The following is a 27,354-nucleotide window of genomic DNA, read 5'->3' as shown; positions in this document are numbered from 1 at the left end:
GAGGGGCCCTTTAAGGGAGCGGCTGGCTGTTGAGTCCGCCCTGTGACCCTGTCTGCAGCTGTGCCTGGCACCCTTATTTCGATGTGTGGTCCTGTGGCGTGTAGACGTTCCCTCGCAGCGCCTATTTCGATGTGGTGCTGCGCAACGTCGATGTTGAACATCGACGTTGCCAGCCCTGGAGGACGTGTAGACGTTATTCATCGAAATAGGCTACTTCGATGTAGGCTTCACGTGTAGACGTAGCCGTAATGTGACAACTGTCTCCTGGCCTCCTCCACAATGCAAATCCAGTCTGGGGTCCAGGCCTGTGTAGCAGTGCTAGTGTTTGGAGGATGCCAAGTGACTGATACATGACTGCAACACTCCATGCTGCCCAGATAGTGAGATCAGTGACTGCCACCTACTGTTTAGGATTATAGTGGGATGATACTACATACTTACATTGCACCTAAGACCGTCTGAGTGGAGGGAATAAGGTGCCCTTGTGTAGCTACCTTGAATATGATTGACTACATGTCATCTGTGGAGATCTTTGAAGGTGCCATACTGCTTCAGTGGCATTACTGATGGCAGATGTGAATTAGAAAAGGGTCAGAATTCATGGCTACATCTACACTAGAAGCATCTGTCAACAGAAGTGTCTGTTGGAAATGTTCCAAAAAAACTTCTGTCAACAGATTGCATCTATAAATAAAAGTGGATCGATCTTTCAATCCTCTCTGTTGAGAAAAGGGCCCCCAGGAGCTTCTACACAGCTTTTTTGTTGACATTTGCTGACATTTACAAGATAATCAGAAGAGAAGAACCCCTTTTTCTGCACTGCAAGACTCACTTTCTCTGCCTAGTTTGTAAGGAACAAGGTGTAGAGCAGACCTAACTGTGGGCTTTGGATTTGGTCAGGAAAGAAAGGAGAGTTGATTTGTTTTTATTTAACATATGTTTTATAATGATAGGCTCAAGTAAAGCTGTTTAGTTTAACAATTTTTGTTGAGGGGTGACTTGGTTACAGTCTGTAAATACCTACACAGGGAACATAATCTAGCACAGGGATTCACAGCCTGTTTCTTTCTGACGCTCCCATGACATGTTTTAAAAATTCCCTTGCCACCTGTGTTATAACAACTGTGTTTTCTGCATATCCAATAGATTAAAAGCCAGGGTCAGTGTTAAAGAGTAACAAGTAGGGCAATTATTCAAGGCCCAACACTGCAGGTGGCCCTGCAGAGCTAAGTTGCTTGGGCTTTGGCTTTCAGCCCCATGCATCAGGGCTCAGACTTTGGCTTTCAGACCTGGAGCCCAGCAAGTCTAATGCCAGTCCTTCTCTCAGATTTATTTTGGTGGAGCCTCTGCAGTCTGCTTGTGGCCCCTCAGGGGGCCCCATACCACTTGCTGAGAACCATTAATCTGGCAGAGAAAGGCATAATATGATCCAATGGCTGGAAGTTGAAGCTTGACAAATTCAGAGTGGTAATAAGGTGTAGATTTTTAATAGTTAGAGGCTGCGTCTACACTTACTTGGAAGGTTGATGGCTGCTATGCAGTTTTTGGTACTCCACTTGCTTACCAAAAACAGACTTTGCAGCCATCGACTTCCATGCCTGTCTTCACAGCAGAAGGTCAATGGGAGCACTCCTCCTGTTGACCTTCCTTAATACCATGTCGCTCAAAAGAAGTTCCGGGTTTACATTAATATCATGTTCGATCTTCCATGGTGAGTGTAAACCCAGCCAGAGAAGTTAACCATTGGAGCAATTAATCAAGGGTTGTGGTGAATCTCTATCAATAATTTTTAAATCAAGACTGGATGTTTATCTTAAATATATGCTACATAAGACTTGTCCCCAAACTTTTCAGGGTCACTCCCCCTCTCTTAATGCTGTCTGTGACCCCTTACACACACACACATCCCAAGCTGGGGCTGAGAGTGGGGCTGGGGCTGCCTGGGGACTGGAAGAAACAGACAGGAATAAGCAGACACATCGGAAGTGGGTCTGAGGCTGGAATGAGAATGGAGCCCCAGCTCAGCAATCAAGGCTGAAGCTGGTGTTGGGGCTGAGGCCCATGGCTGCGAGCAGAGCCCTGGCCAGGCTGTGCTGGGGGCTGGCTCCTATGGTTATATGCAGGTCTGGGATTGGGCATGGGGGACATCAGCTGGAGCCGGGATCAGAACTGGATATTGGGGTGGAGCAAGATGACACTCCCTGTGCATTCCTAATGAGGGCTAGCGTGGGCTCTGCTGTACCCTCCTGTGTCTCCCTAGCATGGTGTACCCTACAGTTTGGGCACCTCTGCTCTAGCAATAATTCTGGAGAAGTTCTATATCTCTGTTACACATGAGGCCATACTAGATTATCAGAATTTAATGAGAATCAGATTAAGCCTTTTGGCTTTGGAACCTAGAAATTTCAGTGTGTGTGTGTTTGTTTGGTTTTGCTTTTTGCTGTCACTCTATATTTGACTTGATCTGGCAGAATTAATAGGTCTCTCTATTTTAGTGTTCTGTTAACAAAGTGTGCAGTATTGTCAGATCGTTCTTAAGAGCTCGTTGTGTGTTAATCTAAATAAGTAAATATTCTCTGTGAAATGTGAACTTTAGAATTTTGTTGAATGTGCAGGTGTGTCCATTTTTTGAGAGATTGATGGATATAAGCTTTGTGTCTTGTTTTCAGCACTGTCCGAATATGGGATTACACACAAGATGCTTGTATAAACGTTCTTAGTGGACATACAGCTCCAGTACGGGGACTGATGTGGAATACCGAAATTCCTTATCTATTAATATCAGGCAGCTGGGACTATACAATTCGGGTGTGGGACACAAGAGATGGAACCTGTCTAGACACGGTTTATGATCATGGTGCAGATGTATATGGTAATATAGTTTTAAATGTTAAAGTTTCCATTCTTATTTTGCTAAAATATATTCATGTGATACCTTAAAAGTCAATAATATGTTTTCCTTACAACTAATTAGCAGATAAATGTAATTGTCTGAATAATCTTTAAAATGGTCTCTTTGTTAGGATTAACATGTCATCCTAGTCGTCCATTCACTATGGCCTCTTGTTCTCGTGACTCCACTGTGAGACTTTGGTCTTTAACACCTCTCATAAACCCTCTCCAAATAAATATACTGGCAGACAGATCTTGGGATGAGATCATTGGCAATACTGGTAAGTATGTTATACATAATGCTGTTTTCATATGCTTAGTGTTAGGCTGCCTCTAACAAAATGTTTTGTGTACATAAACATTTGTGTTGATTAGATCGTGCTGTGGAACCAGGTGCTCCTCCTTTGCTATGTGGCAAAGTATCCAGGGATATTAAACAGGAGGTGGACAAGCTAAGTGGCAATCCTCGAGGGAAAAAGTTAAGGTGGTTTTCAGAGTGTTTGTCAGTAAGTATTTCACTTGTTGCAAGTGCTTGTATTCCTTACTTAAACTGAAAAAAAAAAGTTTCTTCTTCTCTCCCCTTTGTACTATTTCCTCAAAATTGGCTGAGAATATGCAAGGATGACATTTTCTTAGAGCTGGTTCAAAGTTTTCAAATGATATATTTTCCCATCAGGAAATTTGGTGTCAAAAAGAATCAGAATTTTCCACTGCAATCGATACATTTCAGCAGATCTTTCTATTGAGAAAATGTTTAAAAAATGGCTTCAGATCAAACTGCTTCCACATTAAACCATGTGATTGTCTGGGCTGCAGCAGTGCTTCAGGAAAGTTGTAGTTCTGGATCACTGAAGTCGCCTTTCTCACCTACTGGCCCCATTTATTTCAGTCAGAAACACTGGAAGAAAAAGTTCTGAATCATAATTTTATAGAACTTTCTGTTTTGAAAAACCAAATCAATATTTTAATGTTTCATTTTGATTTGGGATGAAAACTGATGTCAAAATATCAGAATTTCTCGTGCATGAGAAAGTCTCTGGAATTTTTTTAATCAGCTCTAGTCACTGCTTTGAAAATCTGGTAAACTCTTTGGTTACGTCTACACAGAGCCATACTGCCGGCAGCATGATACAAAGGAGGCCTCTCAACAATGCAAATGGATGCTCATTTGCATAGTTGCATGGCTAATTTGCATACTCCTGTGGGATCACCCTTCCGGCAGAGGCTGCTATTGTCAGAAAATGTGCTGTGTAGACGTGGCTCTCTCGGCGAAAACCCCCTTTGTTAGCAGCTTGTTAGCCCTTACATTTTCCAGGCACAAGGGGCTGCCAAGAAAGGGGGATTTCGCTGACAGAACCACGTCTACATGGCACGTTTTTGGAAGACAGTAGCCTCTGCCAGCAGGGTGATCCCATGGCACTATGCGAATTAGGCACGTGACTTTGCAAATGCTCGTCCGTTTGCATTTTTGAGAGCCCTCCTTTGCTTGTATCAGCTTGATACATCTAGCTGCACCATAGTTCTTACTCAAATGAGCAGTATGGTGCTTTCTGTCTAAAGTGATAAATTCTGGAAATGTTTACCTTTGAATTGGCTAATAATTGCATACCATGTCCTTTGCAGGTTTCATTTTAATATCTCTTGCACATTATTGTAATCTATTTCTTTTTTTAATTATTTCAGCCTCCAGGAGGCAGTAAAAATTTATGGGACCTAGTTGCTGTGATAAAAGGGCAGGATGATAGCTTGCTTCCACAGAACTACTGCAAAGGAATTATGCATATGAAGCATCTGGTTAGATTTAGAATGGTAAGTGAAGTAGCAGATAATGTGAAACTCCTTCGTTTGTAGTTTTAATTATGAAAATCCACTGCTTTATGAGGCCAAACACAATGAAAAGGAGCCAAGAAAAATATTTTTTTGATTTTGGAAAAGATGAGTTATGACAATAAAGCTCGTGGACACAAATGGGACATATATCATTGACAGAGGCACTGTAACATGTCTCCAGTGTGGCTCTTCTTTCCTTGTGGACTCTCCTGGGGTGTGCCTCTCCAGCACACCTTTCATGGCCCTGCAGATGCTTTGCATACAGCACACCGTTGGGTTCTTTAAATCAGTCACTCAGATTAAAGTAATTCAAAACGTGTACCCCCTTCATGGAGTCTGATGTACTAAGTCTTTCTACAAGGTGTTTTTGATAGTCATTTCACTTCACCCCATGCCCAGTCTATAGAAAAGTCCTGGTCAGCTTCCTTGCTCTTGTTAGGACCTCTTAAGCCCCCATCCTGGAGCCAGGCCTGTGATTCACATTACCACTTGCTCAAAACAGGAATCCCAGCTTCCTTTGGGGGCAGGCTGATAAACAAGTCAGTTTGTTTCTGCTTAAGCCATGAACGTCATCTCTTCTCCTGGATTTGGGTAATTCAGGTAATTACTTCTCCCTTGAAGATAGGAGTCTCCAGTTCTCCTTGTTACTGAGTGTAATTTAGCCAACCATTGACATTAACCAGCTCCTCCTTTAGCTAGCCTCTGTTCCTAGCTAACTGTCAGGCTGAGAGGGTTCAGCAGCCACACTTCTGCAAGAGTCTGCTCTGTAATAACAGAGGAAACAGTAGTTAAGCTGGTTCATTTCCCTCACCTTATCCCCAGTTGGTTGGGTGAGAAAGGAGCCTTATCCTGTCCTCTCTGCAAGATGCTGTCTGGTGCCCTTAAAAACACCGTGATTGGATTGCCCCAAAGCACAACTTATTTTTACAATTGCTTCCTCTATTTTGATGTCTCTTCAGTCCTTGTATATGTATGTCTGACCTCTAAGGTCAGTGGTTCTTAACCTGGGGTATACACACCTCCAGAGGGTACAAGATGCCCTTTCTGGGGGTGTGAGACTAGCCAGATATTCTTAGAAGGTAAATCATCAAAAACACAAATTAAGTACAGGAATGTAAGTACAACTACTTCGTTTCATCAAACCTATGTATGAATTCAGTTAGCTAGCTGTTAACTGTTAGTGCATTGGTCACAGTTTACTTCCACAGCAAAACTCCACAACATCTCTGGGTACTACTTGCATATTTTTGTATTTTACATATGTTTAATATGCATTTAAAAGTGTACAGGCTCCTCCTTTCTCCATTTTTTATTTTTGATAAGGGGTGCAAGAACATATTTGATTTTTCATAAGGGATGCGAGAATGTGTTCTGAGAACCAAAGGGGTGCAGGCTGCAGTAAAGGTTAAGAACCTAAGACTTAGGTTCTTGTGTCTTACCACATTACCTCCTGCTCGTGACTCTATTAATTGTGCATGGCCCATTTGTCCTGTCTCCCACAATCAATCACACACTTCTTCTTCGAGTGTCCCCGTGGGTGCTCCACATTAGGTGTCGGGCTCGCCCGGCGCCGCAGATCGGATCTTCCAAGCAGTTTCTGCCGGACCGCGCATGCGCCGGTGCGCGCCGCTCCCCCGCGCACTCCCGGCCATGTGCGCGATCCGGTCCCCGCCAGTTCCTCTTAACCGCCGTCGGCTGCAGACGGAATCCAACTAGGCTAAGGCCAAGTAGCGTATTCAACGACTTTATCTGTTTTTCTTTAAAGTTTTTTTTCAGGCACTTAGGCTACTACGAGTTAGCCGGTTGTTATTTTGTAAAAAAAAAAAAAAAAAAACAACAACGAATAAGCTACGAGCGGGACAGCTCAGCCAGTCCCAGTAACAAGCGCCGGAGGCCAGGAGCTAGGGCCATCAGCCCTCCTGCTAAGGCAGGCCATCGGATGGGGAAAACGGCACAAAGAAGGTGCTAAGTACCCACTTAAAAACTCAGACTCACCAACAATGTCCTCTTCAGGCTTTAAAAAAAACAAAAAAAAAAAACGTGAGTCCTGCCGAGAGGCGATGCCAGTGTCCGATGGGCACAGTCTGCATAAGGTGCCTGGGGGAGTCCCATGTGGCACAGAAATGCGCCTTCTGCGCTAAATTAACAACCAGAGCACGGAGGGACAGGGAGATGAGGATAAAAATGCTGCTTCTTGATAAGGCCCTCCAGCCAGAAGCGCCGGAGCGGCCGCAGCAGGAGGGACCCTCCGGGGCCCTTAAAAGGAAAGCTGCCTCCCTCACTCCATCAGCGCAGAAACGGAGGAAAGTATCTCCAGCCCGATCCCTGCCGGCAGCAACAGCGAGCGGGACGGGAGGAGCAAGCAGCCCCCAGCCGCAGCAACAGCTGATCGGCGGCGGCACGGAGAGCCACGTGAAAACGGCTCAGCCTCCGATACTCAGCCAGCCACCCCGCACCGCAAGCAGGGCGGCGGCTAAACAAGCGCCGGTACCGGCAGCACCGCAGGCAGCGGCACCGACCCCCGGGGAACCGGCGGTGCAGAGCGCGCAGGCACGCAGCCTGCCGGCACCGGAGGACACCGCACATGCGGCACCGCCCTCGAGCGTGCCGAGCTCGGTGCGGACAGGGCCGGAATCCCCTGTATGCTCCCCAGCCCGATCCCTGCCGGCAGCAACAGTGAGCGGGATGGGAGGAGCGGGCAGCCCCCAGCCGCAGCAACAGCTGATCGGCGGCGGCACGGAGAGCCACGTGGAAGCGGCTCAGTCTCCGATAATCAGCCAGCCGCCCCGCACCGCAGGCAGGGCGGCGGCTAAACAAGCGCCGGTACCGGCGGCACCGCGGGCAGCGGCACCGACCACCGGGGAACCGGCGGTGCAGAGCGCGCAGGCACGCAGCCTGCCGGCACTGGAGGACACCGCACGTGCGGCACCGCCCTTGAGCGTGCCGAGCTCGGTGCGGACGCCGGAATCCCCTGTATGCCCCCCAGCCCGATCCCTGCCGGCAGCAACAGCAAGCGGGACGGGAGGAGCGAGCAGCCCCCAGCCGCAGCAACAGCTGATTGGCGGCGGCACGGAGAGCCACGTGCAAGCGGCTCAGCCTCCGATAATCAGCCAGCCGCCCCGCACCGCAGGCAGGGCGGCGGCTAAACAAGCGCCGGTACCACCGACCCCCGGAAAACCGGCGTTGCAGAGCGCGCAGGCACGCAGCCTGCCGGCACCGAAGGACACCGCACGTGCGGCACCGCCTTCGAGTGTGCCGAGCTCGGTGCGGACAGGGCCGGGATCCCCTGTATGTCAGGGGCGGAGTTACCTCCTCAAGGGAGGGGGAAGACTGCACACAAGAGGAGGCATTGCAGCCCCTCTCCGCACAAGGCTGTGGAGTTGCTTTCTCACAGCCCTCCGCTATGTTGCAGACTCCAACTAGAAGGCAGGGGTCCCCCCACAGCCTACCCGGAGCCCCCTTCTCCATTTCTGCAACCAGCCTCACCCTGGCTGGGACCACGCAGGGCATAGACACCATTGGCAATCTACTAGGGAAAAATCCCTACAAACGATCTCGTACCCCCGAGGGCAATTGCGACCGGGGACAGAGACTTAAGCATCTCAGGGGGAACTGGTTATGGAACCCCGAGATTTTTCCTCGCAAACCTCTAGCGAGAGGGTGTACCATCATCAGCAGGAACCGGAAGGGTCCAGAGAGACGTACCCCAGCGGTTCCTCGCTCTCCTCCCCGGATGAGGCTACGGCCCCGGGGGACGTCCATCCTCCGGACGATCTCAAACAGTTCCAAGAGCTGTTTTACGAGGGTGGCCTTCACGCAAGGCATCCAGACAGCAAAGGTGCAAGAGCAACACCATAAGCTCCTCAAAAATCTGAGACCTCCGGCCTCCTCCAAAATAGCAATACCGCTGATGACGCAATCTTGGAGTCTGCCACTATGATATGGCAGACTCCTGCGACTATTCCGCCTGTCCACAAGAGAGCGAAAAAAAAAAAAAAAAAATACTTCGTGCCGACGAAGGGCATGGAGTTCCTGTTCAGCCACCCACAACCAAATTCTTTGGTGGTGGAGTCGTCGCAACGTGGGGGAACAGACAAACATGCCAAAAAGCTAGAGCTGTTGGGCAGAAAGGTCTACTCCTCCTCCACGCTACTGTTGCCAATGGCAAATTACGCAGCGCATCTAGCGAACCATAATTTCGACAACCACATTAGGTTAACCTCCCTCATGGACTCGCTTCCAGAGGGCACGAAACCAGTGCTCAAGGCCATCATCCGACCATTTTATAACCAGTGGCAAAGGATCACCACAGACAAATGGGTGCTGGAGATCATAGCCACGGGGTACGCCATCCCCTCCCAGTTGCTCCCACCGCCATGACCTCCACCCGGGGCCCCACCTCCAGGAGGCCTCCCATGTAGCGAGGCTCAAGCAGGAGGTAGACCATCTCATGCTTGTAGGGGCAGTGGAAAGAGTGCCGGAGCAACTGCAAGGGAGAGGGTTCTACTCGAGGTACTTCCTCACGGGGAGGTCCATCTTAGATTTTCGAGGCCTTACCGGTACCTGCGCAAGCAACGCTTTCGGATGATCACAAACGCCTCCATCCTTACGGCACTAGACGATGGAGATTGGTTCGCAGCCCTCGACTTACAAGGTCCTACCGTTTGGGCTCTCCTCAGCCCCCAAAGTCTTCACCAAGACCTTGGCAGTGGTGTCAGCCTACCTGCACAGACAGGGGGTATTTATATTCCAGTATCTGGATGACTGCCTACTCAAAGGGGCCTCGAAGGAGGAGGTACTACGCATAATATGTGTCACAGCAGGCACGTTCTCTTCGCTCGGCCTGCTTATCAATCTGACAAAATCAAAGATAGACCCCACACAGGACATAGAGTTCGTAGGGGCACGCATAAATTCTATTACAGCGAGGGCGTATCTACCAGAGACTCGCTTTCGGGCCATCGGCTCCCTCGCGCAAGGCTTCACCTTCAGCCCTATGGTGCCGGTTCTGACGTGCTTACAGCCGCTGGGCCACATGGCAGCAGCGACGTTTCGTAGAACAGAACGCCAGGTTACACATGCGCAGCATGCAGCATTGGCTGGCGAGCGTATACAAACCGGCAGCACACACTGTTCACAGGATGGCGTCACCCACAACAGAGGTGCGCAAATCCCTGCAATGGTGGGTAAACCCCGGGAACCTGCTAACAAGGGTACCCTTCCACCAACCACACGTATTGGTTTTTCTTACTACAGATGCCTCCCTCATAGGGTGGGGAGCACACATGGGCGAAGAGGTGACGCAAGGGCTGTGGTCCTCCATGGAGCAGTCACTGCACACAAATATACTGGAGCTCAGAGCAGTGTTCAATGCCTGCAAACACTTTCGAGACCAAATGAAAGGCAAGGTAGTCGGGATCAGTACAGACGATACCTCCACCATGTTTTATATAAATCGGCAAGGAGGAGCTCGGTCCCGTGCCTTATGTGTAGAAGCAGTCCGGTTGTGGAACTGCTGCATCGCCAACAATATAACCTTGAAAGCCTCGTACTTACCAGGCGCTCGCAATGTGAAGGCAGACCAGCTGAGCAGGCGTTTCGCACTCACGCACGAGTGGCAGATCCGTCCCGATCTGCTGCAACCGATTTTTCCACGCATGGGGTTTTCCCCAGATAGACCTGTTTGTTACTCAGCACAACAAGAAGTGCCCACGATTCTGCTCCAGGGCAGGACTGGGACAGGGGTCCCTGAGGGACGCCTTCGCGATCTCATGGAGGGGCCCCCTGCTTTACGCTTTCCCTCCCACAGTGCTCATCCACAAAGTGTTGCAGAAAGCCAGGAGGGAAGGAACCTGAATGATCCCGATAGTCCCAACGTGGGATCCACAGCAATGGTTCCCCCTACTCCTGCGCATGTCGGACCGGCCACCGATGTCCCCTCCGGTGGCGCTGGATCTGCTCACGCAAGCCCAGGGGTCCATAGTGCATCCGCACCCCCAAGGCCTGCGACTACAAACGTGGTTAATCCATGGCTCATCTCCCTAGAGAGCACATGTACGGAGGAAGTGCAGCAAGTCCTAGAAAGTAGCAGGAGGACTTCCACCAGGAAGACCTACAAGCAGAAATGGACTCGCTTTACGGCATGGTGTTCTACCAAACAGCTAGCCCCCTTTCGGTGCCTATGGCTGTGATATTAGAGTATTTACTGGACCTCAAGAGAGGAGGACTCTCGCTATCCTCATTTCAGGTCCACCTGGCCGCCATTTTGGCATTCAGACACGAAGAGGAAGGGCACACGGTGTTCGCCCATCCCATGGTTACCAGGTTCTTCAAAGGGCTGGTAAGCCTATACCCCCCTCAGAAACCGCTTCCACCTCCGTGGAACTTGGACCTGGTGCTTAATGCGAAAAGGGGACCACCGTTCGAGCCTTTGGCCACGGTTTCCCTCCGCCTCCTTATGATGAAGACGACCTTTCTTCTCGCAATCACGTCAGCTTGCAGGGTGAGCGAGCTTGAGGCAGTTATGGCAACGCCACCCTGCGCTGTTTTTCCAAGGAGGCGGTAACCATACGGCTGCATCCAGCCCTTGTTCCTAAAGTTTCTTTCTGAGTTTCATACTAACGAACCTATTGTTTACCCTTGTTTATCCAAAGCCTCATAACTCTAACAAGGAGGCGCGCCTACACCTCCTGGACGTGAGGAGGCGCTAGCTTTCTATATGGACAGGACCAAGTCCTTCCGGAGAATGGATAGGCTCCTAGTCTCTATCGCTCCCAAATCAAAAGGAGAATGTCTCTCTTCGCAGAGAATCTCTAAGCACATCGTATCTTGCATAAAAATGTGCTACAAACTCAAAAAGACTCCTTTACTGGCCACGCCCAGGGCTCATTCCACTAGGGCGGTGGCAGCATCAACAGCCTTTTTTTCAAGGGCGTTGCACTAAAAGACATTTGCAGAGTGGCGACCTGGTCATCCTGTGACACCTTCGCCAAACATTACGCCCTTCACAGGGTATTCCAAGAGGATACCCGTCTCTCGGCAGCGGTCCTCTCGGGGACAAGCTGCACATAATCCGATTACCCACCTCCTATCTTGGGTTACTGCTGGGTAGTCACCTAATGTGGAGCACCCACGGGGACACTCGAAGAAGAAAGAAAGGTTACTCACCGTAGTAACGGTGGTTCTTCGAGATGTGTCCCCGTGGGTGCTCCACTACCCGCCCATCCTCCCCGCTCCGGATCTCTGTTTAGTGTTTTGCAGGAGCATCCGAGGCGGTTGGTCAAGGAACTGGCGGGGACTGGATCGCGCACATGGCCGGGAGCGCGCGGGGGAGCGGCGCGCACTGGCGCATGCGCGGTCCGGCAGAAACTGCTTGGAAGATCCGATCTGCGGCGCCGGGCGAGCCTGACACCTAATGTGGAGCACCCACGGGGACACATCTCGAAGAACCACCGTTACTACGGTGAGTAACCTTTCTTTCCTTCCATACAGTTTTTACTGGTGGAGCAACCTTCTCCTTCCCCATTCACCCCAAAGGCAGTCTGTAAATCTGCTAGTCTTGTTTCCTTTAAATTCCACTTAGGATCCAGTTCCACCATGATGCCTGGGGGAAACAGCAAACAGATGATGAACAGCAGGGACATCTAATTGGTTTTTTAAATTCATTCACTATATATAATTTATACGTTCAATTTCTTTGGGGTAGGGGATCATCTTTTCCTCTATTTATTCAGCACCACTCCATAACTGAGGCATATGCTTGCTATTCTAGTACCATAATACATTATTCTTCCACCCTTTTTGTTTTCCCTCTTTTTTTAAAAAAAAAAAAAAAAGCAGCTATTTCTACCTTGTCCTGTACTCTGGTCATTCCTTCCTCACACATTAAGAGGAACAAGAGAAGTAAACAAAAGCACACTTTCACAGGCAACTTACTCTCTTGGTTTAGTTGCTATGCAAAGGACAACTCATAACAAAATTTTTACTTGCATTTTTCTGTACTTACCATATATTAGAGGCACTTCTGACTACTCTGTCTGTTGAGGGGTTAAATGCTAGAGTGGTCTGTGAAAAGAAAAGAGTGTGTTTCAAAGCAACCTGCGCTATGAAGTCAGATTACTAAATCACTTTTGTTACCATGTGTTCAGTGTGTCAAATTCATTTGATTATGTAACTTTGAAGATTATAATTCAGCACACATCTTACTCTGATTATATGTTACTGAAAGAACAAAAGCCACAGAAAATCTCTTGCTATTCATAATATTCCTTGGGATCAGGCTTCCATAATTACAATTGAATTAGGCACATTCAAATCACAGTTTAAAAATAGACCAAAAATTAAGAGGAGGGCTTTGAAACATACACTGACATGGCATGTAATAAGTTTTTCTGGGCAAACACCCTCAAATTCAGCAAAACTCTAAATTTTTCACTAGAAACTTTTTAAAAAAATTAGCCCTTGTGGACGTGTAGACACATTCAGTTGACATATTCAGGATTAACCATCCTCAGTATTGGTTAAACACCTTTACTGTTTGCCTATAGGTTTTCTCTAATTACAACAGAGAGTTGCTGTGTTTTTCCCTGGTACCATTTCAGATTTTGTAGGGAGAGGTCTAACGGGCAAAAGTTAGGTCAGTTTTATTCTGTTGCTGCTTGAAAAAACAGTACAGGCAGGGGACAATTGAGCTGTTCTGTCTGGCAGGGTCCCTTTTAGGTCATTAATCAGTGCTAGGTAATATAGGGCCAAGAACTGATCCCTGCATTACTCACTTCTGTAAAGGTCTGACTCAGTCTCTGTCTTCAGTAGGTGGTGCTATGAAGTCACAAATGGAAAAATTGTGGCATGTACAACTATGACTGGGAGCTAGTTAAGACAAAATGAGAGCCCTTGACATGGGAGGATAAGAGGGTCAGAAAAAATCACTTTTGCTTTATTTCTCTTAATTTAGACAGTGTGATATTTATATTTTAACTTTATATAAATCATTTCTCTTGTGTTCAACTAGCATATAGAAGAATTCCTCTCCTTTTATTTAATAATCATAACTAAGTTCTTTACTTTCATTATGGTTAAAACTATACATTATAAACTGTCATGGAAGGCATGGGACATGGCAGGTTATAAGGATTCAAGAGTAGAAACCAAATCCATCTACCATAATCCTGTCCTCACTTAGGTTTAGTTCCATACTCCTATCTGAATGAAGGGCCTTAGTTAACATTCCCACCCCCATCTCTGTCTGTGTGGTTTTCAAAAAATGTGGTATAATGAGTTTTCAGAATACAAGGTAATTTTTATGGGGCAGCATATGGGTATGTATAAGATATCAACAAGTGTCTACAAATGAAAGGAAAATGTATGTAATAAAATAAATAACTCAGGAGAATGGAGTGAAAAAATAAATGAATACAACTAATTCACTATAAATTAATGATTATGGCATTCTGAAAATTCAATGTAATCTCTTCAGTGTTTAAGGTTGTTAGTGGAAAAAGAAGTTGTTATCTTCTCAGATGTTACTTTTAATATTACCATTAAATGTTTGTTTTGAATTCTTGTTTTAGCAATAATTGTATTAATCAGAAAAAATAAATACAGTGTTTCTTTTCTTTACCAGTCCAAAGCTCAAGAACTAACAACAGTAAAAATGTCCAAATTTGGAGGAGGTATTGGTGCACCTAGCAAGGAGGAAAGGCTAAAGGAAGCAGCGGAAATACATTTACGATTAGGACAAATTCAAAGATATTGTGAACTTATGGTGGAGCTTGGAGAGGTAAAGTACTACACCAACTAAAAAAAGATACAGTATAAACATGTAATAAATGCTACTTGTGAATGAGGGAAAACAAAATAATTATAAATCTAGCAAAGAATGATCTTCCTTGAGTTTTGATGTTCTTAGCATTTACAGAGAAACTTGGCTTAAGTAACCACCCAAGGGGCTAACAAAGTGGAACAGAACAGATGGCCTTTAAATGAAATACAAATAAAATTGTATTGGCACTAAAATGGCACATTTTATCACTCTTAAGGGAGGGAAATGGTTCTGTAGTCATAGCATAAAGCCAAAACCCTGGCTATTTGTTCTCTGTTAAAATGCTATTGCTGTTTATGTGGTTGGCAATTTGTGGCTTATCTAGTGTGTCATTTTTGCATTTAGTTAAAAACTCACCTCCAACTAGCAAGCTAATATGCTAGTACACTAGCATACACTAGTACACTAGTACTAGTACACACACGTACACTAGTAACTAAGTGAGTTACTGGGGTGAGTTTTTAACTGTTTTTAATGTATGTATTCCTTTTTCAAGTTCTAGTTCATGTCAATTATAATCAGAGTGTTCATGCACCTAATTCAGGGTCATCAGAAAGCTTTTCCCTTTGCAACCCCTTCTCTTCAGTCATATCCATGAGGAGGATTATGTGGCTTCAGGCATCTGGTGTGAAAGAGTTCTCCTTCAACAGCTCACAGCCCTCCTCATCCCTAATAATGGACATATCAGCTATGGGTTGGGGAGAGCATTTGGGAGCTCTCCAAATTAAGGAACTGTGGTTGAAGGACAAGCACTCCTTCCATCTCAATATCTGAGAACTCAGAGCAGTGCCCCTAGCATTTCAAACTTTCCAGTCCTGGCTGCCATGCCAGTGCGGGCAGTGATGATGGACAACAACATTGCCATATTTTAACTCAGCAAGCAGAGTGGCGTGCTCTCCTATCTCAGGAAGTCCTCCAGTGATGGGAGGTCTGCAGAAGACACCTCCAGGTGAATGGAGTGGACAGTCTCTCCCAAGAGTATAGAACAAACTATTGGATCATCTCGTCTTCTCTTTCTACAACCATGAGTAATCTATCTGTCTGGACATCATTCATTCCATCTTCCAAAGATGAGCGTTTCCTCAGGTCAATCTCTTTCTCACCCGGAGCAACAGAAAGTGCCCAGTATTCTGCCCTTACCAGGTGCAAAGTCTGGGTTCAGTCACAGACATTTTCCTGCTATACTGGGAGACTGCTGCATGTATGTCTTTCCACCAGTCACACTCATGCACAAGTTGCTGCTTATAGTTCGCACGGACAAAGTGGTGGTAATTCTGTGGCCCCATCTTGGTCCCATCAGTATTGATATACCATGTTTCTGGAGATGTCAGTGAACACTCTGATTGTGTTATCACTTCACCCTGATCTGATCGCTCAGGACCACAGTTGCCTTCATCACTCAGACCACTAGTATTTCTATTGTATGGCCTGGGAGCTTTGTGGTTAAATCTCATGGAGCTCCTGTGCTTGGGACTAATAAGGGAGGCTCTAATCAGCAGCAGGAAACCTCTCACCATAGCCACGTATCTAGCCAGGTGGAAGAGGTTCATGCACCTCCATGCCAAGCATTTATGCCACTTATCCTAGAGTACCTTCTGCACTTCAGTCAACAAGGCCTGGCAGTGTCATCCATCAAAATACACCTTGGTGCAATCTTGGCCTTCCACCTTGTAGTATCTAGGCATCCTCTATTTGGTAATCCTATGGTAGGATGTTTCCTTAAAGGTCTGGAACTGCTTTCTCCACAGGTTAGACATCCTGTTCCAGCATGTGACCTTAATCTGGTCATTGCCCCATTCTAACCAGTGACAATTTTTCCCTCCTCTATTTTTTGTGGAAGGTAGTCTTCCTGGTGACCATCATGTCAGCCAGGAGGGTGTCAGATTTAAAGACCTTTACCTCCAACCCACCCTATATGGTCTTCCACAAAGGCAACATGGAACTAAGACTGCATCAAGACTTTCTTCCTAAGGTGTTGTCACTATTTCACTCTAGCTAAGCCTCACAATAGTATGCAGGAGCAGAGGCTACACCCATTGGTTGTTCAATGGGTGCTAGCATTCTACATCGAGTGTACAAAACCATTAAGGAAATTGAACCAACTCTTCATGGCAGTGGCAGACTCAGATGAAAGGTCTTCCAGTCTGATTCCAAAGCATACCTATCTGGATTACAGCCTGCATCCACACTTAAAATGAGTTGGCCAAGGTTCTAGGTTCAAGGTTCAACAAAGGCACATTCTACAAGGGCACTCATCATCACTGTTATTGGCCCAAGTAGTGATACACGAAATCAGCAGGACAGCACCATGATTTTTCGTGTGCATGTTTACCTCTCACTACATGGTCACCCAACATGCTCAAGATGCTGCAGTGTTCAGAAGAGAGGTGCTCCAAACATAACTGTTATTTTTCAGGATGTGGTGTGCATGTCCATTCCAATACCCATTCTCCTTCCCTTTTGTCGGAGTAGCTGGCAAGAAGGAACTGAAGAGAGAGAGGCTGGGTCGTCAGGTCATTTATTGAGCACCATTAAAGTGCCACTCCAGGGACTCCTCAGCTGACCCAACAGGAGCTGCTAAGGGAAAAGCTTTCTGACAGCAGGCATGCAGTGCACGTACACCCTGATTGGAAGTGATGTGAGCAATACATCTTGAAGAACAACAGTTGCGAGAATGTGAGTGACTGTTTTTTTCTGATTATGATCATGTAGAGAAAGATTTGCAAACATTAAAGAGAAAATTGGTTTAAAAAAAACAGAAAATGTACTGTAAAGAAAGAAAAAAACTATAAAAATAGTAGCGTGTTTACCTTTCAGCGTTATGATGATGTGTGCATTAATAGATTTAAAAAAAATCCTAAAATAATCTTATTGAAGAATAATACACAGCAGTCCGTGAATTCTGTCTCTATTGATGGTCCATAAAACAAACACAGAATTTAAAGCATGTTTTATAATCAGAAAGGTGATTCTGTATATCTGGTCCCAAGGGATGGCAAACATGGAATTGAACACTACATTTTTAACAAGGGTTCTAGGCTCTAACAATGTACATAAGTGCCTAACTGGAATTTCAAAAGCCCTAATTCAATTTTAGGCACTTCTGCAAATCTTACCTATCTGTAGATTTAGGAACATACTTCAATACTTCTGTAAATTAGGGGATTCATTAATCCAGGGTAACCAATTTGCAAGTAAAAAGTAAAATGGGATTTTTTTTAACCTCATGACAATTTTAATTTTAATCAAAAAGACATGCACTTTCTTGAAACTATCGCTGAACAAAAAATTTTAATGCATAACATGTTGTGTTTCAGTGGGACAAAGCCCTGTCAGTTGCACCAGGTGTATCTATGAAATACTGGAAGAAGCTAATGCAAAGGTAAGACTAAAAACCTATTACTCAATTTTAACTTATAGTATGCATAAAATAAAGAACTAAAAGAAATATACATAATCAATACTAGTAAGATAAAGTACATGTAGAAATTTTTCAACATTCCAGTGATGTTGCTTGTATTGTTCATTAAAATTTGTGGTGGAATGAGTGGAACTTTCCATAGGGATCCTGTATATGTATAAAGCTCAGAACATTTTAATCTGTGATAAAATCTTTTAATGCCATGTCTCCATGGGAGAATCTTACATAGCCTGTAAAGATTTACTTGCACAGCCTGGGGCAGTGAGTTTCTAAGCTGACAGACTCAGGTTGGTGCTACCATTCTAAAAATAGCTGGATAGAAGACATAGCAGGCAGGGTTGGAGCACGGTTTCTTCTTCAAGTGCTCTCTCCTGTCCATTCCGTGTTAGGTGTGAGTGCTTGGCTCAGTGGTGTCCAGTTCTGGTGCCCACTGGAGTGGTGTGTGTATTGGGTGGTGTAGTGGGTGCCACCAGCTCCCCTCACCTTCAGTTCTTTCTTGCCACCAAGAGTGCTGGAACGTCCCTTTCTCTAGCAAAGATTTTTCTCTTCAGTCTGTTCATTGTGAACTTCCTGCTATAGATAGTTTTCTTCCCGTTGTGCCAGGGTTTGCAATCTGCAGTTCTGGAGCCACATGCAGCTTTTTGAAAATCTCTTGATTATTTTTGATAAACACTGAACATCTAAAAGTCCAGAAATGAACAACTCAGATCTAAATACCATAGGTGATCTTGAAATGTTGGATAACTGCCCCTTCATCCTCCAAAGAGACAGAGAGAGAAGGTTCAGGAGTGATAGTCAGGATGATAGTTGTACAAACACACATGTAAAGTGTGAGGAAATAGAATATGTAAAAAGTTTGTGAATATTCTGCAGTAAACATGTATCACATTACAAATCATTGTGTGCTGTTCTTAAAATAGGGGTTATGAAAAATACAGTCTGACATTATTTATTAAGGACCATCTCATATTCACAACCATTGAGGCTCTTGGATTATTGAATTTTTTTACTAAATTGGAAAATATAGCTCTTCTTGCTCTTTTGGTTGCCGACACCTGCCTCAGTGTGTTTACAGTTTAGTGTCCCAGAATGGGACTTAACCTCTGGATGGGGGCATGCCATGCTCCTGGGATGTAAGAACTGCAACTGGTATGAGAAACTTGTGCCATTTAGTGATCTGCACACCAATTGTTTAGATTGTCTAGGGGAGTTTCACATCAGACTCACACCCAAAAGGACTAGGAAATTAGACTTAAACTCAATTCATGGAGTCATTGCTGACAATGGCACCAGAGCAATCGCGCTTCATCTTGGCTGATAGTACCACAATTTGAGTGAGTCACGCTCAGCTGGTACCATCTTCAGACAGGTGAAGATCTATCTCTATAACACCAGTCCCTACGAAGCCCACTAGAGGTCAAGCCCTTCTTGCAAGAGCAAGGAAAAGGCTGGAGGCAAGCCTAGACCCACAAAGGATACCTCCTGCTGTCCAAGTGGGAGTTGGGCCCAGGCTTCTGTTGATCAGGGTACCCTGGCTAGTGGCTCAAGAGTCTGGAACCCGGAGATGTTGTCAGCTTCAGAGGCCCTGCAGAGGGTGCAGGACATTTTGTCCCCTCACATGGCTGCCTGTGCTAGTGATGGCAGTGACCAAATCAAGAAGTAAGCGTACTCTTGGACCACCCCTTTGGTCTTTGTCAGTGTGACTCTGCTCCCTGACTTGAGCACTCGCCAGCTCAGAGCCACCATGCTGTGGCTGTAGGTATACTATGGTGTCAGAACCCTCAGTGGCTATCTCTGGATTCCTGACACCACTTTCTGGCCTTGAAGCGCCAGTTGCTAACGATGTGGTGTAGACCCACTGAGACACATATGACTCTATGACCCCATATCAGTAGTGTTGTGGCTGCTCTTCATCCATGTTGGCACCACTCCTGCGGTAGCTATACGTACTTATATCTGACCTATTGGTATAGGGTCCCACCACAGCACTGGAGCAGCACCAGTCTCCAGTTCACACTCCTCTTCACACCCTAGTTAGCAAGTCTTCTGCATCAATGACTGGAGTAGTGTTGTGGAACCACCAGATGTTGTCTCCATTCACTGAAATCTCGATGCAGTGGATCGTTACCTGTGTATAGATCCATTTCGGAGTGAGGTGTATGAAGCTTCAGATGCAACCTCTGACAGTGGCTTGTCATGGTATATGGCCCTTTTGTGGATCACCTGGATGATCTTGTCACTATTTCCCCCAGAATACTCACTACACTATAGTGGTGAACCAATCCTGAGACTGTCCTCGATGGGGTTCCTTTTGATAGCCTGATACCTTCAGTGTCATTGATATCAGAATCCTTGGACCTCGTTTGGGATGCACAGCTTGGCAAGATGCATTCTCAAGCTACATGGCTAGTACAGGAGTCAATGTTACATGCAAACATCAGGGAGCTCGGAGTGATCCACTTAGCCTGCCAGGTGTTCCTTCTGCATCTGTATGGCTGAGTGGTTCACTTGTGGACAGACAACACAACCTTGATGTTTTACATCAACAGGCAAAAAGGAGCTCATTCATTGGCCTTCTGTCAAGAGGTACTCTACCTTTGTGACTTCTGCATCCAGCATGCAATTTACCTGGAGGCCTATCATCTGCCAGGGGTCAGAAACATGCTTGCAGACTGCCTGAGCAGATCCTTCTTTTCTCCCCATGAGAGATCACTCCACCATGAAGTAGTCTGGATGCTCTTCAAAGGTGGGGCACACCCCAAGAAGACCTGTTTGCCATTGGGCAAAACAGGAAGTGCTATTGCTTTTGTTCCCTCCATGGCCTGGGCTGGAGCATACCTCAAATACTTTTCTCCTGTCACAGTTGGGAGACCTGTTGCACATGTTCTCACTGATCCTGCTTGTCACCAGAGACCTGTCAAAGATCAAGAAGGGCAAGTCTTAGGTCATCTTGATTGTCTCAGTGTGATCATGCGAGCATTGGTTCAGCACCCTGATAGATCTGGCAGTAGCCCTCCCTTGGCTGCTGCCAGACCTCCAGGAATTTCTCTCTCAAGAACGCAGTCGCCTCCTGCATCCCATCTTTGTCTTCTTCTACCTCATAGGGTGATTGAACTCACAGGAGCAAGCATGCTCCAGGGAGGTGCAGCAAGTTTTTTGGGGAGTAGAAAACCCTTCATTAGAGCAATTCATCTGGAGAAGTGGACCTTTCTTCCATCTGGGTCCATCCAGCTGCCATTACAGTTTTTCACCTGTCAATGCAAGGTACTTCAGTGTTTTTGCACAAGATCTGTCAGGTTCCTGATGGGCATCAAGAGGCTGTACCCCCTAGTTAGGGATGCTGTCCTGCAATGGGATTTTAATCTAGTTCTCTCTTGACTTATAGGCCCAGCCTTCAAACCACTGGGCTCTTGTTCTCTTTCCCACTTATCATGGAAGGTCACCTTCCTCGTGGCAGTTTTATGTTAGCGAGGCGAGTGTCAGCGATTAAGGCCCTGATCTTGGAACCACTGCACACAGTCTTCTAAAGAATAAGATTAAACTATGGATGCATCTGGCCTTCCTGCCAAAAGCGGTGTCTTACTCCCATGCTAACCAGGAAATCTTTCTCCTGGTATTCTGTCCTACACTGACTGCATAAGACCAGAGGGGAGTGATAGCTACATACCTTGGATGTCCAGGGGTCTTGGCTTTTTTCCTTAAATGAACCAAGCCTTTCTACGAGTCCACACAGCTCTTCATTGTAATGGTGGATAGGATGAAGAACATTCTAGTCTCCTCTCAGAGAATCTCCAACTAGATTACGTCCTAATTTCACACCTGTTTTGAATTAGCACAGGTCCAGACGCCACCTCTGGTGAAGACCTGCTTGATGAGAATGCAGGCATCCTGGGCAGCCTTCCTGGCCCATGTCCCCATCCAGGATATCTGTAGAGCCAGGATGTGGTCTTTGGTTCACACATTCTTAGAGCATTATGCCATTACCCAGCAAGCCAGAGGTAATGCTGGTATCAGCAGAGCTGTGTTACAAGCTTCACACCCATGACCTCCTACCTACCTCTATTGGTACTGCTTGGGAATCACCTAACTAACATGGAACGGATGTGAGCAAACTCTTGAAGAAGAAAAGACAGTTACTTGTTCTATAACTGGTGTTGTTTGAGGTGTGTTGCTCATGTCCATTTCATGACCCATCCTCCTCCACTCTGAGTTCCAGCAAGAAGGATCTGAGGGTGGGGGAGGCTGGTGGTCCCTCTTACACCACCCCATATGGGCACCTCTACAAGGACCATCAAGGCTTATGGATACCACCAAGGGAAAAATTTCCAGCACCGGTACATGTAGCAATTACACACACTTAGTATGGAGAGGACATGAGCAATGCATCTTGAAGAATGCCAGTTATGGAAAAAAGTAACTATCTTTTTCGGAAGCCTAGAGGATGGGGGGTGGGAGAGGTGCTTGACAGCCTGAGCTCCATCCCTACCCACAGTTTCAAACTGCTGTCTACACAACAATTTTTAACAATGAGCCCAAAGCTGTCAACCAGGTTGGGATGCTCACTGCCACACCCAGTGTCTTTTGGAGTCTAGCTAGACAGGTTTTAATGAGCATTCTACTGCCAGATGCACTACTGGTGTGCCATAAATACACCTAAAACCAAATAAACAGCCAACTCCTTTTAATTTCGTTTAGGAGAGCTGACCAGTTAATTCTGGAGGAAAATGATGATGTCATCCCATACTGCGTAGCTACTGGTGATGTGAAGAAACTAGTCACTTTTTTTACTTCAAGAGGCCAACTTAAAGAGGCCCTGCTTGTTGCACAGGTATTATTGCTGACATGTATAATAGTCCATATTTGTTATGCATTTCTTAGACAGGGGGTTCCAACCCCCAAGGGGGCAACAGGCTATTGTAGTGGGGGCCACAAATAAAAAATATGGTCAGGAGGGGAGAAGGTTAGAGGGATAGAGGGGTACAGCAGTTGCCACTCTGTGACCACCCAGCTTTGAAGGCAGCACAGAAGTAAGGATGACAAAACCACAGGTATGCCATATGAGTAGGTACAGTTTTGGGGAGGGGCAGAATCATCATAGCATGAAGTATTTTCCAAAGGGGTCAAGCAAAATAAGTTAGAGAATTCCTGAGCTAGTGAGTAAGTATTTTTGGACAGGGGGCATATATACATATTGGTTGCTGACCTTTCAGCAATAAATATGAGATGAAGATTGTATTTATTATTAGGTCAGAAACACACCTCTCTTAAATGGTCAGAAATCCCAGCCCCACATGTCATTTGTATACAGCCAGCCAGCTCTGACTTTGAAACTATGAAAAGGGAACAACATGGAAGATTATGTGCTTCATTCTTAGGTATTCAAAAAAGCAGGATAGTAAATGTGTTCAGTGAAACTATGCAGCAAAGTGCTCAAAATTTGCATCTAAAATTCAGAATATTGCAAAACATTGGTTTAAAATCTGACTTGGTTAATGTGTTCAATGTGACTGTAAGGCCAGGTTTGAAAATATTTGTTGCCCATTTTGCCTTCTTTGTGTCACTCCAAATTAATCTTTGAGCTGAGGGTGCAGAAGGGATTCAGGGTTATGTCTGTAAAATTATGTTTAGAAGATTGGGGTTTTATCCCTTTTTCCCAGCTGATTGTCAGCTCTTCTCTTGTTTTATTCATTGCAAGTGGTTTTGATTGATTTTATAGTGTTTACATGCATAAATAAGCAAGTAAGATGGCCCTAAGGTTTTATCCTAGAATGCTTTTCTGGCCTTAGCTTAAATCATTGTGACCTTTTGATACATGATTGATTTATTTATTTATTTAGTTTAATTCCATGTTCACATTGCTTATGTTCAATAGTTATTGTATACTACTGAGGAAAAAACTTAGATCAGAAGCTCTGAAACTTGAGTGCACCACAAACCCCTCCTGACAACAAAAATTACTACACTTCCTCAGGAAGAGAACCAAATCTGAGTCCATCCAAGCCCATCTCCCTGGGCAGGTGACCAAAGCCAAGGCCTGAGCCCTGCCACCCCAAGCAGGGGGCCAAAGTCCAAGGGCTTTATCCCTGGGCAGGAGCCCTGTAACCTGAGCCCCGCCACCATGGGCTGAAGCCAAAACCTGAGCCCTGGGTGGTGAGGATCAGACTTTGGCACTGGGTAGTGGGGCTCAGGCTTCAGCTTTGGCCCCAGGCTTCAGTCTAAAGTGAGCCCTGGGTCACAGGCCACTTTGGAGTCCCAACCCACAGTCTGAGAAACACTGGCTTAGATAGTCTAGTTGAAAATGATATTTTATGGTTGATGGATTAATTTTTCAATTTCTAGGCAGCTTGTGAAGGAAATATGCAGCCCTTACAGCTTTCAACATCAAATAGTTCTTCAAATCCTGATGGAAACAACACGGAAGATTACAATGAGTGAGTCTACAGAGAAGTCACTTCTTTTAAAGTTTTTCTGTATACATTTTTTTTCAATGTAGAGTATAAGCACTCAAGGATAATTACTACTCATGAACTCTTGGCTCTTGGATTTCACACCACTTGTACAGAGTCCAGGAAGCAGACATTTTTATTTCCCTTTCAACCCCCCGACCCTACTTAATTATTAGCAGACTCTGTGTCCATCAGTGAATGTTGGCTTCTGGCACCAAATGGATTTTTCCAAATAAATTAAGCTGGAAATACTTATTATGGCTACTTTTTAGAGTAGTTTAATACCAACAGAACTGTCTTATTCTCATGAAATTTAAAACTTTACTAACATATGTTTTAGTAAGTGTCAGCAGTTTAATTATCTCAGTTTAATTATGTTAGTGTACTCAGCTGCATTCAATACCCTTACTTATAAAGACTGCAATAATTTAAGTTACAACCTTTAGAAGAGTTCTTGCAGTTCTTGTTTTGTTATTACAGACTCCTCCACAGGGTCAGCAAAGAACTGGCAGAGTGGTACTTCCAGGATGGCCGTGCAGTGCTTGCAGCATGTTGCCATCTAGCTGTAGAGAATATTGAGGTAATTTTTTTAGTTATTCTGTACAGAGGAAAAGACCAATAGTACTTGGTTTTTATATTGCCAGCTGTAGCATATTTTCTAGAATATGGATTACACTTATGTCATTTTAAAAATATTTTCTTTGTGCTTAGTATGACTTTTCTCATTGATAAATCGAGTGAAATCCTGACCCCATGAAAGTCAATGACAGACCTCTATTTGGCTTCACTAGGGCCAGGATATCACTTTTAGGCAAAGAAAGAAATTATTTTATGTAACATCATATGAACAATTATAAATTCTAAATATAGGGAAATAGAAATGTTAGTATTTATATTCATACTGTTATATTGTCCTAATAAGAATAGGGATCTTATGGTGCTCCATGGTGTGAAAACACATGGAAAAATACAGAACTCTAAATAGGTAAGACAGGAAAACAGTAATAGAAAGACAACATATATGCAAAATGTTAAAAATATATTTCTTGTTAATTTTTTTTAAAATTTACCTTACTTCAGACCCTCATCATCCTCTCTCTCTCTCTCTCTCTCTCTCTCTCTCTCTCTGTCACTCTGACTTTGTCCTGGTGCTCCATCATTGCTGTCACAGTCCTTTTTCCACTCTGCCCTCCCTATAGAAGTAGATTCCAAGAGAGTGAGAGGTGAGGAGAGAAAGCAAATAATAGTCAAGTGGTGCCTGAGCTGCAAAGGAACTGGAAGTGTGTAAAGGTCATATGGCCTCTCCTATGCTCTCCAATCTTTGCTGGCACTGAGAGGTGCTCTTTACCCCAAGGAAAGGGTGTGATGAGGCTGGGGAAACTTGTACCTCCACTCCGGAATAGGGGACAGCATGGTTTCTCCATTCCCTGGCAGACTGTGCTAGGAAATTACTATAGTAGGTTCTGCTGAAAGAATGTTCATTTATATTTGTTTTCTAGACCATTTGGTAGGACAAAGGGTGATGATAGTTTGGGCCCAAGGAAAGCAGTTTCTGTTCACTGTAAGATCATATATGTGGTAGACAATTACTGAATCCTCAGCTGCAAAACTTCAAGTTTTAGTTTATTTAATTTGTGCATGTTTTGTGACTCTGTAGAAAGTGCCGTCTTACAAATGATGTAACATGCTAGTCATAGTGAATCCTACAGAGTGCTTGTGTCACTTACTGATATGATTTTCTTATTGAGCAAGCTTGCCATGGCAAACCTGATTCGTGGAAATGAACTGGAGTTGGCAGTCAGTGTGGGTACTGTCTTAGGAGAAAGTGCAGCCCAAGCGACACATTATGCTCTAGAGTTACTAGCAAGAAAATGTATGACAGTAACAACATGGTAAGAATTTCTTACTCCACAGAAGATATTTTTTTCTAACAAAAAACCAAAGTTGTTATACCTGACAGAAGTCCATAAAATATGAATAAAGCTATTGTTTGGAATCTTCTGTAGAACTGTTAGGCTACATCTACACAGCAAAGTTTTTTCGAAATAACTATCTTAGTATCTACACAATGCAACGTCTAATTCGAAATAATTTTGAAATAGCAGTTGGCTTATTTTGAAATTGGTTAACCTCATTGCATGAGGAATAGTTCTCATTTTGAAATAGCTCTCAAAATAGGGGTTGGTAAGACAGGAAATAGAGCCTATTTTGAGAAAAGCCAGAATGCATCCAATGGCTCTTTCAAAATAGGCTCTCTCTGTGTGGACACTGTATTTCGAAACAGCCAAGTGCTATTTCAAAATGCATTTTGTGTGTAGCAACATTATTTTGAAATAAGCTATTTTGGAATAGCTCGTCTAGAATGGCTTATTTCAAAATAAGGCTGCTGTGTAGACAGACCCAGAGAGCTGCCGACAGAAATGACATACAAATTGAGATACCAATTATTGTACACCAGGTAGAGATGGTGAGATCTAAAACATTTAATGCACAGAAATAGTGTGCCAAATGAGAGCTAGGCCCTGATTCTGAAGCCTTTATTCAGGCAATCCTATTGAAGGTAGTTGGAGTTTTGCCTGAACAAGAATAATAGCATCAGACCAATAATGCATAAGAATGCCCCCCCACCCCCCAGCACATGCGCACAGGGCAAAATAAGTAAGCAGACACAGTATTCTCACAATGATTGTCAAACTCTTAACTTGTATTTGAACAGGCAGAGCTACGTCAGTTGCCCAAATTAAGATATTAAAACTATGTTAATTTCATAAAAGTGAGTGAAAATAGTCACTAGGATGAAGAAACACTTGGAAGAAGTAAGGCCAAAAATGATCCATTGGTGAAGAGTGAACCTCCTCCTCTATAAAAATTTATGATGTGGGGTTTACAAGAGTTGCAAAGCATAAACACCCAGAAAGGAGAGGTATTATCTGATATGGCATTGG

The 27,354-nt window shown here is 45.0% G+C and overlaps 1 protein-coding gene across 5 annotated transcripts in view; it reads left to right on the top strand.

The window, feature by feature from the left end:
- The window catches only part of WDR17 (WD repeat domain 17), a 112,364-nt gene that overhangs the window by 64,412 nt on the left and 20,598 nt on the right, over nucleotides 1-27,354 (top strand). For all 5 annotated transcript variants that reach the window (XM_074991858.1, XM_074991857.1, XM_074991861.1 and 2 more), the window contains 10 exons: nucleotides 2,670-2,872; nucleotides 3,024-3,173; nucleotides 3,268-3,398; nucleotides 4,576-4,701; nucleotides 14,345-14,500; nucleotides 17,860-17,924; nucleotides 22,659-22,791; nucleotides 24,303-24,394; nucleotides 24,890-24,989; nucleotides 26,162-26,301. In XM_074991858.1, the coding sequence (XP_074847959.1) occupies nucleotides 2,670-2,872; nucleotides 3,024-3,173; nucleotides 3,268-3,398; nucleotides 4,576-4,701; nucleotides 14,345-14,500; nucleotides 17,860-17,924; nucleotides 22,659-22,791; nucleotides 24,303-24,394; nucleotides 24,890-24,989; nucleotides 26,162-26,301 (1,296 nt within the window). The remainder of the gene's footprint in view (nucleotides 1-2,669; nucleotides 2,873-3,023; nucleotides 3,174-3,267; nucleotides 3,399-4,575; nucleotides 4,702-14,344; nucleotides 14,501-17,859; nucleotides 17,925-22,658; nucleotides 22,792-24,302; nucleotides 24,395-24,889; nucleotides 24,990-26,161; nucleotides 26,302-27,354) is intronic.

The sequence above is a fragment of the Carettochelys insculpta genome, chromosome 4, assembly GCF_033958435.1.
Source record: "Carettochelys insculpta isolate YL-2023 chromosome 4, ASM3395843v1, whole genome shotgun sequence".
NCBI lineage: Eukaryota > Metazoa > Chordata > Testudines > Carettochelyidae > Carettochelys > Carettochelys insculpta.
Note: the sequence above shows the minus strand (reverse complement) of the source record. Positions and strands in the feature narration are given on the sequence as shown.